The 14,830-nt window shown below is 42.9% G+C and overlaps 1 protein-coding gene across 7 annotated transcripts in view; it reads right to left on the reverse strand.

Annotated features, from left to right (window-relative positions):
- Positions 1–14,830, reverse strand: part of ATF2 (activating transcription factor 2) — a 90,278-nt gene that overhangs the window by 14,672 nt on the left and 60,776 nt on the right. For all 7 annotated transcript variants that reach the window (XM_077829501.1, XM_077829496.1, XM_077829502.1 and 4 more), the window contains one exon: positions 11,527–11,733. In XM_077829501.1, coding sequence (XP_077685627.1) covers positions 11,527–11,733 — 207 coding nt within the window. The remainder of the gene's footprint in view (positions 1–11,526; positions 11,734–14,830) is intronic.

Raw genomic sequence — 14,830 nt, forward strand, 5'->3', positions numbered from 1 at the left:
CTCAAATTAGCATCATCATTAACAAGTGAGATGATGCAAAAACACCACCAGCTAACAATGGCATATACTATATATTTATCAGTGTTTAGTGCTAACAGATACCACACATTTGAAGTTAGTCTTACATGATTTTGATGAAAGTATGAAATTAATCATTCTTAAGTGTACCATAGTGTATATGTAAGTACTTACGTTGTATACAGCATGAAGACTAATGACACACAAGTTCAAGTAAGGGTAGTCATCTGGATATTATTAGAAACCAGTTTTGGAAGGTAATGAAATCAGAATAGAGTGTAATAAAGCTAGACCCAACCTCTATATTCCCTGGCATATTTTTGCTCTGTACATGACAGTTTGAGGTTTCTTCTCCTAAATCTTCATATATAGTATTCTTTACAGAAAACAGGAAAATGGAAGGAAAACAAAGGAGGAATACTTAAACTGGTGTAATAAAAAATGAAAATTTAGATTCATGGCACCGGGCAGGTGAGCTGTCACATCACTAATGTATTCAGATACCATGACAACATCAAGAAGCTAAGTACATGGACAAATATTTGGTTAGATGCAACTAAATATGAAATACATCTTGAGCAAAGTAATAGTGATGAAATACACATTTTCTAAATTCAGAGATTTCAAAATATACTATCAGAAAGAAAATTTGTGGAGAAAAACTAAGTCTCTATTAGATTCCTCATAGCTTGTTTCAACATATCTGTATTCCCCCAGCCAAAAAATACTCTCTTTCTACCTCCAATCCTCATGAGATTCAGCATGAGAACTTCTCTGGCCTGTTGTTGGTTTGAGCCAAAAGCTAACAGGTCCAGACTACATGTATTTGTATATAGTCCATGGAATGGATTAAGCATTTTTGTTGCACAAGGGTTTGGGGGTGTGTGTGTGAAAAGGCAACACCTGTGATGTGTCTGTTCAAGTCACCATAAAGAGAGAGCCATTCAGAAGGGATTACATTATAGAGAAAGTGAAAGGATTATCCTAAAGGAAACCCTATATAAAAACGGGTAAGAATATGCGGCAAGCTCCTCACGGGCCATGCCCCCTTCCCGCCAGGAGCAGCAGCATCTGCAGGGCCCTGGGCCATCCCCCACCGCCAGGAGGAGCAGTGTCCACTGGAGCACACTGGCCGTGACTTTTTGGTTATTGCCCTTGAGCTGGCCGTGACTTTTACTAAAAAATACCCGTGACTAAATCATAGCCTTAGTTATAGTAAAACAGACAACAGGGTATGTTTTATTGTTACAGGAATACTGTATTCTGCAATATTTCTGTAAGGCACAGAGGCAATACTTAGAATTATATATAATGTTTGAGATCTTTTAACAAGGAAACATATTGGCTGAGAAAGCCGTCCACAAAAGCAAAAAGAATACAAGTTTTAAAAGATTGCATGTGTGGAGCAACTGATGTAGAAGAGCTTGTATTAAAGAAGAGACTTTGCCGGTTTAACTGAAAATATTGAATGTTATTGAGGTGATGCAAGTAATAGACATTTGTACTACATATATAATAAAATAGAATAGTATCATTTAAAACCAAGAAAATGAAGGGTAGCAATAGGAATTATACACAACCATTTAACTTAAGAAGGAGATAGGACACTGGACAGTACCAAGAAAGGTTAAAGTAGACTTTATTTGTATAGAAGTGTGTTTATGGGAAGCTAACAGAGAACATGCAGTAAAATATATATCATGTAGAAATTACATCAGAAAGAATATCCAGTCTCATCTTCCTATTTCTATATGTATTGTTTCGTGTCTTCATTCTAAAAACCCTGTGAAATTTAACACAACACTGTATGATACTTGAATTTAGGACAACTACTTATTAACGCTGGTGAAAGACAATTGTTTTTGTTCAATAGCTCAATACCACTTTCAGTCTTTATAAAATCAGTCTATTTTTAGAAATAGCTTAATGATGTCAACAGTAAAATTCAGCTGAGCAGGGCATTTAGCTATTAAACAAAATATGAACTATTAAACCCTAGCATGCAGTCTGTAAAACTATGCTAAGGCAAAGCTCCAAACTTATTACATTTACTATTAAATAGAACATAAGTAATCATGGGTCATTACTGCCCACTATGCTGATCAGCTGTGCCAGGCTGTCAAGTGAAGATCTATTATGGAAATGCAGGATTGATTAATGTTTTCACATAAAGTACAGTTTAATTATTTCTTTGACATTCAATTTTCTTTACAAGTCATTCTGTTCTTCACAGTTAACGGTTTTGGTATTGGCAGACGGAAAGAAATTTCTTTCCCCTGAATTCACTGTTACTGGGTTAACTCTTGACAATCTGGAAGCCAAACGCTTCTCGTATTTTTTTTTTTAAATGAAGAAAGTCTCTAGGTGTAGATATGGGCCTAATAATGCTAACAGATAAAAGCTATAGAACAGCCACCTAAGTAAGTTTACTCTTATTAGTATAATCCCACTGACCTCAATGGGACATAAATAATGTCACCCATGTGTTTAAGTGGTTGCAGCATCAGCACAAAAGACCCAAAGTAACACAAAATTTTATCTCACTGGTGACCTGACTTGCTTTCCCATTTGTCGCAAAATTTACTTCTATTGTCAACAACATGTGACAAGCCAGATTAATGGAAATACAAGCAGTGGAGAATTAGAGAATTTTTGAGCTTCTTTTTAGATTTGTGGAGTCTAGCAAATGTTTACCAACTGTTTTCTCCAAATAGCTGCCCGGTCCTTTTTAACAGCTACAAGTATTTATGGTGAGACAGCTAATTTAAATATAGATATAAGACAACTACATTAATTTCACTAAAATATCCAAAGAATTGCTATAATTTTATAATATGTCTATAAAATGGAATTTTGAACATAGATACTGAGTATAGCAAAAACAGAATTCCTTTTACAGTTAATGAAAAGCAGAAGTGTACCAGGACATTTTGCAACTATAAAGCAATAAAAAATGGTATTAAAGAAGTGGCTAGAATGAATATAGTATATAATATTTAATTAAAAGTTTTAAATTCCACCATAAATATTTGCTGTAGGCAGATATCTGGCATGGTTCTCAAGCTCAGTCATTAATAAATTGCAAACAATATGTTATTTAGCTTGTTTTAAGTTATTGGAAAATTAAAAAATAGAGAGAGTTATGGATTTAAGTTTGTGTATTAGTAAAACTTGAAAATAACTTTGATTAAGAAAAAAAAACACTTACCTTTCCATAACTGTTGTTCTTCAAGATGTGTTGCACATATCCATTTTACTGGAGGTGTGTGCATGCCCCAAGCACAGTAACTGGTAATTTTTCCCTCAGTGGTAACTGTTGGGGCGGCTCGGGCCATCTGCTCACATACTATGCCACGCTGGTACAAAGGGCCCAGCCAACCCTATGCCCCCTCAGTTCCTTCTTTCTGGCCAACTCCAATACAGAGGGGTAGGACGTCAGGTTGTGGAATGGATATGTGCAACAAATCTCAAAGAACAGTTAAAGAAAGGTAAGTAACCGTTTTTTCTTCTTCGAGTGCTTGCACACGTCAATTCCACTGTAGGTGACTCCCAAGCAGTTACATAGGAGGTGGGATTGGAGCTCATGGACATACTGACTGCAAAATAGCTCGACTGAATCAGACATTGTCCCTAGACTGCTGAGTGATGGTGTAATGAGCAAAGAACGTAAGCACAGACGACCAAGTTGCTGCTTTTAAATGTCCCGGATAGGGAACTATGCTAGGAATGCCGCTGATGACGCTTGCGCTCTCATGGAGTGGGCAGTGGCGGAATACCCGCCTGCTCGTAACACGTGCGAATGCACGATGTGATCCATGACCAAATTCTCTGAGCAGAGACGGGGAGACTTTCCATCCTCTCAGCTACCACTATGAACAGTTGGGTGGATTTACGAAATGGTTTGGTCCTTTCTATATAGAATGCTAGGGCATGTCTTATGTCCCGTTTGCGAAGCCACTGTTCTTCCCTATTTGCATATGGTTTCAGGTAGAAAACTGGCAGGAATATTGCCTGATTGCTATGAATCTGGAAACCCACCTTCAGGAGGAAGCTAGGGTGAAGACATAGCTGCACCTTATCCTTAAAGGATACCGTGTACAGAGGCGCAGATCTCCGAGACCCTTTTAGCCGAAGCAATGGCCACTAAAAAGCTACCTTCCATGAAAGGTATAACAAGGGGTATGTCGCCAACGGTTCAAACGGGGGACCCATAAGTTTTGATAAGACCAGGTTTAGGTCCCATGGAGGGATGTGTTCTCACACTTGGGGTATAGTCCTTTTAGGCCCTTGAGGAAATGGATAGACATCTCATGTTGAAAAACGAACTGGTTATCCACCCAATGGTAGAAAACAGATATGCAAGGTGCACCTTAACTGAGGAAATCACTAAACCTTGATGTTGCAGGTGTAATACATATTCAAGAAAGTCCTGCAGCAAAGACTGCATGGGTGAGACCCCCGCATTGAGAAGCCTATATGGAGAACTGCTTTCACTTTGAGAGTTAAGTAGACCTGGTGGAGGGCTTCCTGCTATGACCTAATATGACCTAATAAACCTGCTCCAAGCAAGCCAGCTCTCTGGGATTTAGCCATGGAGCTTCCAGGCCATAAACTGGAGGTAGCTGAGCTTCAGTTGAAGTAGTTGACCATGGTCCTGAGAGATCAGGTCTTGCAGGATTGGAGCCACCATGGAAAGGCCTAGCAGCATCGTGAATCAGTGTTGATAGGGCCAAGCTGGGGCTATAAGAATGACCTGTACCTAGTCCCGCTTGATCTTGAGCAGAATCTTGTGCACTAGCAGGATAGGAAGGAAAGCATAGTACAGTTGACCTATCCCTGGGAGTAGGAAGGCATCCATGAGCAATCCTGGGCTGTGACCTCAAAGGGAACAGAACTGGTGACTCTTCCTGTTGTGCCTGGTTGCAAATAGGTCTACCTGGGAAGTCCCCCACTGCTGGAAAACGTCCTTTGCGATATCCGGGCAAAGAGACCACTCCTGGTGACTGGAGAAAGACCTGCTAAAGTGATCTGCTAGCTCATTCTGTGCTCTTGGAAGGTGAGAAGCCTCGAGGTAGATTGAGTGGGCTATGCAGAACTCCCACAGCTGAACTGCTTCTCGACATAGGGGACACCGGGGAAAGAGCAAGCCCCTCCCTGCCTGTTGAAACAGAACAAGGCTGCAGTGTTGTCTGTAAGAACCAACATGCTCTTGCCCGTAATGTGAGGCAAGAACACTTGACAGGCCAGGTGAACTGCCCTGAGCTCTCTGACATGGATGTGCAGTGAGAACTCTTCCGGAGAACAAAGGTCCTGAGAGGTCCCAGGTGAGCTCCCCAGCCTAGTGCTGATGTGTCCAAGACCAGGGATATCGATGGTTTGGGCCATGAAAATGGAATGCTGGTGCAGACCACCAGTGGGGTTCAGCCACCAGTTGAAGGAGGCGAGGACCAAGGAAGGTACTGTAAGAACGGAGCCTAGATGGTGACGGTTTGGTGAGGACACCGAGGCCAGCCACGCCTGAAGGTGTCTGAGCAGTCTTGTATGCTGCACTACATACGTACCGGAGGCCATGTGAGCGAAACGCCTCAGACAATTTTGGGCAGTTGCAATTGACTGGCCCTTGAGGTGCCCTGTCAGAGGACTTAGTCACCTGAAACCGCCCTTCTGGACGGAAGGCTCAGGCCTCGGTAGAGTTGAGCACCGCTTCAATAAACTCTATCCTCTGTACCAGAGTGTAGCAGGGCAGTTACCCCGCTCCTGAAGAAAGATGAGTGAGAACAACTGGGGGAAGCTGACCGAATAGCTGACCACAGGTGTGGCCAGCTCAGTCAGGGCCCAGCTGGCCCTGATAAGAGTGATGTGGGCCAGGAGCTGTGAGGAGTCTCAATACAGCCCTGGAGTGGAGAGGGCTAGTTGCCTGGGAGCAGGTACCTGAAGCAGAGCAGTGCTGTGGAAGAGCAAAGGGAGCAGGGGAGCTCCAGCCTGGTAAACCCCCAGGCTGGAGGCCTTGGTGAAGGCCTTCAAAGGTACTGTGCCTGCAGAGATACAGCCTGGGAACAGGAAAAGGCAACAGGTCCTAACCCTTTGCCAATGATGAGTGGTCATTACAGACTGCAGTTTGCCCCGGTGAGCAGGGGCTAGATGATGACTATCAGTGGTCACTGAGGCAAGGTGGGTTTAGAGGGTTGGGGGTTCCTCTGGGAGGGGAGACCCAGAGCGTGGAGGTACTGCTGGGGCAGAACCCCGAGGTAAAGGGCACCGGGGTCCGGGAGGGACACGGAGCCAGGGGCAGGCAAGACAGCGGACAGTAGGAGGTGCTCTGTCTGCTGGACAGCTAATTCCAAAGACGACCAGAAAGAGGCGCCGCACCGGTGAGTCATTGCATTGCTACACAGAGTGAGGGTAGATTTCTGTAGATTTATTAGCAGGCCTAGGGCAATGAGGAGGATGGGATGATTTAGTTGGGGTTTGGTCCTGCTTTGAGCAGGGGGTTGGACTAAATGACCTCCTGAGGTCCCTTCCAACCCTGATATTCTATGATTCTACATGGTCCTGGACCGGCCGATGACTAGCCAGTCATCCAGGTACGGGTAGACTTGCACCCCTCACCTCCTCAGAAAGGCTGCCACTACTGCCATGCATTTTGTAAACACCCACAGAGCTGCTGACAGGCCAAACAGGAGTAATGCGAATTGGTAGAGCATGTGGTTCATGTGTGGAACCTGAGGAACCTTCTGTGGCCTTAGAAAATTGATATAGGGAAGTAGGCATCTCAAATTGAGAGCAGCGTACCAGTCCCCAGGATCCAGGGAGGGAATAATGGAAGCCAGGGAGAGATGCGAAACTAATTTCTTGATAGCTGTTGAGCTAGTGAAGGTCTAGAAGGCTTTCGGAATTAAGAAACAACAGGAAGAGAACTCCTTACCCCTTAGATTTTGTTGAACCTCTTCCACGGCTACCACCCGAAGGAAATCTCCTGGGCCAAAGATTGCGAGAGGGATCCCTGAAGAGGGACAGGGAGGAAGGCTGGGGACGAGGGGTGAAAATGAACTGTCAAGTATTTCCACTGTGATCAGCACCCAAACATTGCGTAGTGGTACAGAACCATGAACAGATGAAGCAGGACAGGCGGTCCACAAATACAGGGTAAACCGGATCCGGAAACACAGGGACTGGTATAATGTCCTCGAGCATCCCACCAAAAGGCCGGCTTGGAATCTCCTGGGTGTGGCAGACAGTGATGCTGAGATAGCAGGGGGTGGTGGTCTATACGTAAAGCTCCCGCTCCTTTTCTTCTGTGGGTCTTGACGGGCCGGTGGGTCAGAGTACCTGGAGGACTGTTGAGATCTGTAGTGCTTCCTTGAAGTTGATGGCATAAACAATCCCAGGGACATAAGGGTCGCCCTGGAGTCCTTCAGTCCATGAAGCTTCGCACCAGTCTGCCCTGAAAAGAGTGAAGCTTCCTTGAAGGGGAGATCCTGGAGGATTTGCGCAACTCCTACGCATGGCGACTGTGGAAGCCATGGACCTGGCTGCTGAATCTGCTGCATCCAGGGCAGCTTGCACGGAAACCTTCACTATAGATTTCTCCTTATCCACGAGCGAGAACTCCAGCCTCACCTCTTGCAATACCAAGTCTTTGAACTTCAAGATGGAGTCCCACATGTTCAACAAATCATATCAGCCGAGCAGCATCTGCTGGTTAGCGATCTTGAGCTGCAGACACCTGGTAGAGTAGACCTTTTTACTGAATAAGTCCAGCTTTTTGGAGTCCTTTGCTTTAGGTACCACACCTTGCAAACCCTGCCTTTCCCTTTTATTGGCAGCAGAAAACACTTGTGATTGGGGGAGTGGGGTGGGTGGAATGAAGATAGAGAAACGCATAATCCTGGACAGGAACAAAGAATTTCCTCTTGGCTCTCTCTGAGGTGTAGGGAAGGGAAGTGGGGATTTGCCACAAGGTTTTCACAGGGTCTATGATGGCCTCATTGAGAGGCAGGACTACCTTTTGACGGGCTCATCATGGCCAGAATGTCGCCCAGACTATGGGAGGACTCTTCTACTACTTCCACCTGCATGCCCATATTTTGGGCCACCCTCTGTAGCAACTCCTGGTAGGCCTGATAGGGAGGCAACACCCCTGCTCCTGACACAGCCTCATCATCACCTGAGGGTACTTCTTTTCCCTTTCTGTGCCGACTGGATCCCATGGAGCTGACTGGAGTCTGGATGGGGTGTTGCCTGATGGGGTGGTGGAACCCTTCTCTTGGGGGCCACCGAACAGGACTGCCTCAAGTGGAGTCCTGGGTTTGGTAGAAACCCTCATGGGCTCCAAAAGAGCCATTCCATTGGCATAGGTGCCTCAGTGACCACTAGGCCAAGCACTCAATGGCCCACCTGTGCCCCAATTCAGGGCAGGGTAGGGATCACTGGAGGAGTGGCGGGGTCAACTCCTTAGATGAGAGGTGTCTGACCCAACCTCCAACTCCAAAGACAAGGAGTCTCCATCTGGTGACCACAGAGGAGCAGTTCCCACCAGTGATGGAGATCGGTGCTGAGGCAGGGAAGGCTGCGTCGCGGCCAGCATGGTTGGTTTCTCCTTGGACGGTACCGCAGGGACCAGTACCGGACGGTAACTGGGAGCACCTGCTCTCTCCTTCCCACTGGCACCAATACCACCAACGCCTGTACTGCCAGTGACACCAGTATGGACAGCAATAGCAGGTCCCTGGTGGCAGCAAACACCTCCAGTGTGGACAGCATCACAATAGCGCTGGTACCACACTGGGTGCCGATGGTTCATCCAGAACCAGACGCAATGGTGTTTACTGCTGCAATGCTGAGGCAGAGGAGTGGCTTGACTTAGGTTGCATTCTGCTTTGCTCCCCATGCCTGGCTTTCTTTGGTGTTGGGGAACGTCCCCTCTCAGCTGGCTGCTTTTTATGCCTCTTCTTTGGCACCAAGGATGGCGAACGGTGCTGGGACTCTCACATGGTTGGAGGAGCACTCCTCACTGACGCCGAGGTGCTCAGTGCTGAGTCCAACTGGCTCGGCTCGGAGGAAGGTCTCAGCGCTGCCTCCATAAGTAGGAACTTGAACCTGGCCTCCTAGTCCTCCTTCATATGGTGTTTAACGTCCCTGCAAATCTGACAGCGATCCCCGAAGTGAGCCTCACTCAAGCACTTCAAGCAACTGGAGTGCAGGTCGCTCAGGGGCAGAGCTTTGATGCAGGAGGTACAGGGCTTGAAGCCCGGTGACCGAGGCATGCCTTGGCACCGAGCATGGAAAAAACTCTAACAGAAAGAGAAAAACAAACTATACTAATGAAGACCAATTAATTATTTATAACTATTAATTATACACAACTATCAGAAAAATAAAGATGGCTGAGAAAGCTTGCCATAGCAAAAAGAACAGTTTCAGAGACCATCCCAGGTAGTAAGAAGGAACTGAGGAGTCATCTGGGCCCCTTTACACTGGCGCTATGACTGTGCAGCACGAGAAAGTGCCTGAGCCTCCCAGGCAGGTCCCACTGAGGGAAAAATCTGCAGTGACTGCGATAGAGGTGCACATACCTACAGTTGAAGGGACATGTGCAAGCGCTTGAAGCAACCGAATTTTGGCCAGTAATTGTGGCATACATTTTAATTTCTTCAGTAATCTTCAAAAAGTTTCATTTAGTATGTCTGATAATTGGTGGGATATGCACAACTTATTTACACAACTCCTGTCAATGTTAATAAAATCATGGTGCAGTCAATAGATGGCAGTGAAGAAGCTTATGTCTTTTTAAAGTCTATCAATATTACCATTTATAAGCCCACATCCATCTACATCTGACTTTGGTGCTGTACATGTTCCTTGCATCATTGTATTATAGTACTCTGAAGTCAGAACTGTTACTCCACTACTATTAGAAAAATGTTTACTGAGCAGTGAGAGAGTTTGCGGAGACACTATGTATTATATTTGAATGTAATTCCACCAGTATTGAGGTATAATGCATCTTTTCTTGAATTTGGGTGACAGCTTTGTGTCCTTTACCTAGATTTAAGTCTCATTTGCATAATGGGACAGGATCCTCGGACATGCTGAAGAGCCCTGCAGACGAGGAACTAAGGGTGTTCAGCATGTTGCAGCATTGTGCTCAACATGCCTGCCCACTCTGCAGGTCAAAGAATAAAGAATGGATGTTTGAAAATTTGTTCTTTCTTGCTCCTTGTTATTCTTCCTCTCATTTTGCATTCAACTGTTTTCAGGACAAAATGGAAGGACAGTATGGCATAAGTAATTTATGTCAATACATCTTACAATATTTTGCTTCTAAGTTTCATTTAAAAATGTGGATGTCAAGAGATTGAGAACCAGATCCTCTGTTGGTATAAGTCACTGAAGCTCCACTGGCTTCAGTCAACCCACACTAATTTATACCAGCGAGGATCTGACAACCCAAAGTTTTCTGTATATTAATATTCAGGAACCAAAAAATGAATGTTACTGTGATTCTTTGCTTTACTCTCTATCCTATTATATTTCTGATAATCTTCAATAAAAATAAAAGATAGCTATGTTTTTTTTATTTACCTTAGTACCTTACAAGGAGACATTGTTTATTGTGTTAATTCTTATACACTTCTAAGTGGGTGGTTGTATTTTTTTTTTTGTTTAAAAGCCTATTAAAGAGGCCTAGCTGGCTCAAGTTGACTGATACAGAGCTTAGATCCAGATCGGTAGCAAAATGCCAGTAGCACCAGTTGCCTGCTTTATTGTCTAAATGAAATGAATTGATAGTTTCAGTTCACTGGATTTGGGTGGGGGTCAACACCACAACTTGGCATTAATTGACATATTCTGGGCAGTCTCAGCAAAGGCACCAAACGCTGACTAGGAACAGATACTGGACAACCCTCTCATACTACGTGGTCCCTCAAAAATAGGGTTGAGGTGCACTGGTAGGGCAGTGGGGTGAAATTTGCACTGCCACTGCCTGTGCTGTACCTGTTCTGTGGACAAATAGAGGCCTTCAGTTTCCAGTGCTGTCAATCTGGCACCTTTCACGAGCACTACATTCACTTTAAAGAAAAAAAAACTACAGTTAAAAAATACAAAGGAAACAAAAATCTGAATTTAAGTAACTCAGGCAGTGACACAAATTGATATAAACAAGGCATTTCTAAATTAAGGCTAACATTCTGCCAATGAGACTTCACTTCAATATGGACTTGCTCTTGTTGGTTTGTGTCACAACCCTAAAGTTACTTAAAATGGAACAAAGGCCAAGTAGGTGAGATCCCAGATTTCACATATCTTTGAAGCTGCATAGTCTCATTCTCATTATACCTCTGATTTGTGCATTCACCAATTATGTCTGTTCTGAATTCAACTGCATTTTAGAAAGCTATTCATATTGTAGATCCCATACCAAGTTTGCTCCCCATGACCTCAGGATTGCTAACTGAAAATTCAGATAACTCTTTAGTTCTTGCTTGTAACCAAAAAAGAAAATACCTGTAATTGACCATTTAGTGAGCTCAAGTCTTCTGCTTTCTTCTCCAATGACTGCACCCACACTTTTCTTTTTTGTCGACATCTTGAAGCAGCAGCACGGTTTCGCTCTAGAAACTTCCTTCTTTTTTCATCAGGGTCTTCGTTTGCTGCTCTTCTTCGACGACCTCCTGTATTTTGGGTTTGGGGTGTGGGCTGAGCTGGGGAAGCCTGAAGGAAACAGGAAAATCATAGTTCAGTGTAACATAACATGTAACTCAAATGTAAGGGTTTGACTTACATGTATAAATGTACACATATTTACATAGGAAAACATCAACAATATTTCTCTAATATTTAAAATATATTTTTTGACTAAAGGAAACATTAGATATACATCTTAATTCTATGAATACTGTCTAATGGTTTTCATTGTGATTTTGCTCACTAGTGCACTACATTTAAGGTTCTGTCAGTATTTTAATCATAACCCACTGGTTTCCAGATTTGTAATCTTGCTGCAAAAATTCATTCCATTTTGATACTTAGCATAAAAGCAAGCCTGAAAGAAATAACTTTTTAGATTTTTTTTTCAAACATTCTTTTACCCATTTTAAAGTTACAGGAAGACAAAATATTTACAGGGTTTAACTTTTAAAAGACCCTTTAACTAAAAATGACTTTGTAAAATGAAATTTATCAGGCAATAACTTCATATAGTTTCTGTTTCTGGTGTTTTCCAAACACCTATCTTCCTAAAACTTAACTATACTTTGGTTGTTATTATGTAATTATTGCCCAATATATAATAACTGCTCATCACAAGGATCTGGACAAAGCATTGGTATTTACTGATCCCTAGAAGAGTAATTTCTTACCTGTTATTTCTGGCTTTTCCAAGTCCCTCTATGCCAGCCCAGACATGGATAGGATCAAAGTAGTTAGAAATGAAAATATCCTATTAAATCATACAGCCCACCCTCTACATGGGCAGAATATAGTCCCCAATAAAAGGACTATTGCATTATAGCTATACAACCTCGGATCTTCAAGTCTTATCAGCTGATAAGGAGGATAAAATTGCACCTTGAATTAACTCTCCTCATAAAGGGACCTGGCTGACTCTGCATGCTCAATACTTGTTATGCAAAAAGTAATAATAAATAAAAATAAAAATAAAAGTACCAATCCTAACTGCCACAGCTCATAATATGAAATGTAGACTGGTATAAAGGGACTTTGAGAAGTTAAATTAACAGTTAGGAATTGACCATTTGCAAATATTTCTTACTGATTAGACACTGAGAACTTTCACAGTAGTACTCATTAACCAGATTATACACAGGGTATGTATACCTAGAAGAAAAATTGTGACCAAGTGTTTAAAAAAAAAAAAAAAAAAAGAAAAAAGGATCTGCCTTCTCAGGGCAGCATCTGCAGAGATTGTCACATCAAGATTAACAACATAAAAAGTAGAGGACGACACTGACGTGGCGACGTTACGCAGTCTCAATCCAAGAGTAGACATTGCTCTTCTGGATGGACTCAGTAAGAAGAGCCTCTTTACCCTGGGCAGCACACACTTGCTTAACCTAGCCCCAAAACCAGAAGGGGACAAGATTTTTTTAAAAGGGACGTCTGACGTTCAGTGTTTGAATGGCCTGATTTTCAAAAATGCTGAGCACCCACCTCCTCCCATTGCCTTTAATGGGTGCTCAGCACTTTTGTAAATCAGACTTCTTCTTTAGGTGCCTAGATATGAATGTACACGTCCATTTTTGGAAGTCTTGGCCAAGATACCTAAACTTTAAAAGCTGTGATGCCTTTTTTGGTACTTCACAAAAGAACAAACAGGGGATCTGTTTTTCTAATTTTCAAAGTTCTCTGCAGATAGGAAGTGCAAAGCTTGTTCTATAGTATGTATGAAAGTATGTCCCTCAGTCAGTTTCACCAGGCCTGACAGAACAAGGGGAGAACAACTTCCTGACCGAACACACACACAAATTATTTTCAACTGTCTCCTTTTGCACCAAACAATTGTGACGAAAAATTTTAAACACATCTTACTGCTTGATTGTATTGACAGCATTTACACCTCCTATTAATGAGCCTGTTACTGGTTATAGGCACAAAGAGAGAGAAGGTTAAGAATCCTTTTAAATTTTGACCCTTAGTTACTATCTTGATCTGATGAAAAAACTGGTAAGGATAGAGGGAGCTTCATCCTCAATTTTCTGGACAAGCAGATGGCCATTATTAAGATAACATTATGGTTAGAAATCTTCCTAAAGCACTCCACAGAAGCTCTTTTCAAATCCCTGAGAAGATTTTCATGATAAAGTTGAAATCCCATGCAACTATGACAAAGTCTTTGTTTTCGTTTCTCAGCTGCTCTAAAAACTGAACATCACCTCACCTCTAAAAGGAGAACCCTAGAGGAATACTCTAGCTTGATTCTTAAGGCCCTACCAATTGCTTTATAAATCCTGAAGGGAGTCTATCTTCAGGTCTTTATTTTGAACATCCTTAAAAAGACTAGCATGTGATGTTACTGTTCAAGAGATCCACTACCATGTGAGAGAGTTCCAGCTGGGTACTACAGAGCCAACGTAGTATCCACAGGTATCAGAGAAGAGAGACGCTATACATCTTTTCTTTGAAAGTCTAACTCTAAAAGCTAGAGCTTGCCAACACAGGAGCAATGATATTTGAGAATAAGTATTTCATACCAGCTTTTCCACTGGCAGAAATTCTACAGCTGGGAAAACAGACAGGAGAGAGATACAGATCATCTGATTTTAAGGACACTGGCTAGGGGAAAGAAAGAACTCCTGAATAGACAAAGTGACCAATTGCTGACAACCTCTGTCTACAAAACGTCATTTTCCTAATGTACATTAATACCTACAAAAGAAAGTTACCATCTGAAATACACTCACTATAGCATTGCTTCCTTCATGTTTGTCTCTTTCTCCCCCGACAAAAGGGGTGTGTGGTTCTCTTTTAACTGTGCTACTTAGTAAGACTGGATTTTCTTGAGAAAGAGCTTTCCAGACAGGCTCCTCTGACCAGATGAAAGCAAGTCAACATCACACCTCTGAGGTAAAAACTGTAGCTTCTGAAGCCTTCTCCCAGAATCAAGAGGACCAGACCTCTCCCCAACTCCCAGTTGCACACCTATTCCCCTTCTCCAACCTAGCTCATTGTTCCCACCCATTTTCATCCTATTCTTAGTCATCATCTAGGATAGTTCTCCCAACATCACCATTTTCACAACACCCAAGAGAGCACAGTAAACTAACTAAATTATGCAGCTGAGTCCCTCATT

The sequence above is a fragment of the Eretmochelys imbricata genome, chromosome 11 (assembly GCF_965152235.1).
Source record: "Eretmochelys imbricata isolate rEreImb1 chromosome 11, rEreImb1.hap1, whole genome shotgun sequence".
Classification (NCBI taxonomy): domain Eukaryota; kingdom Metazoa; phylum Chordata; order Testudines; family Cheloniidae; genus Eretmochelys; species Eretmochelys imbricata.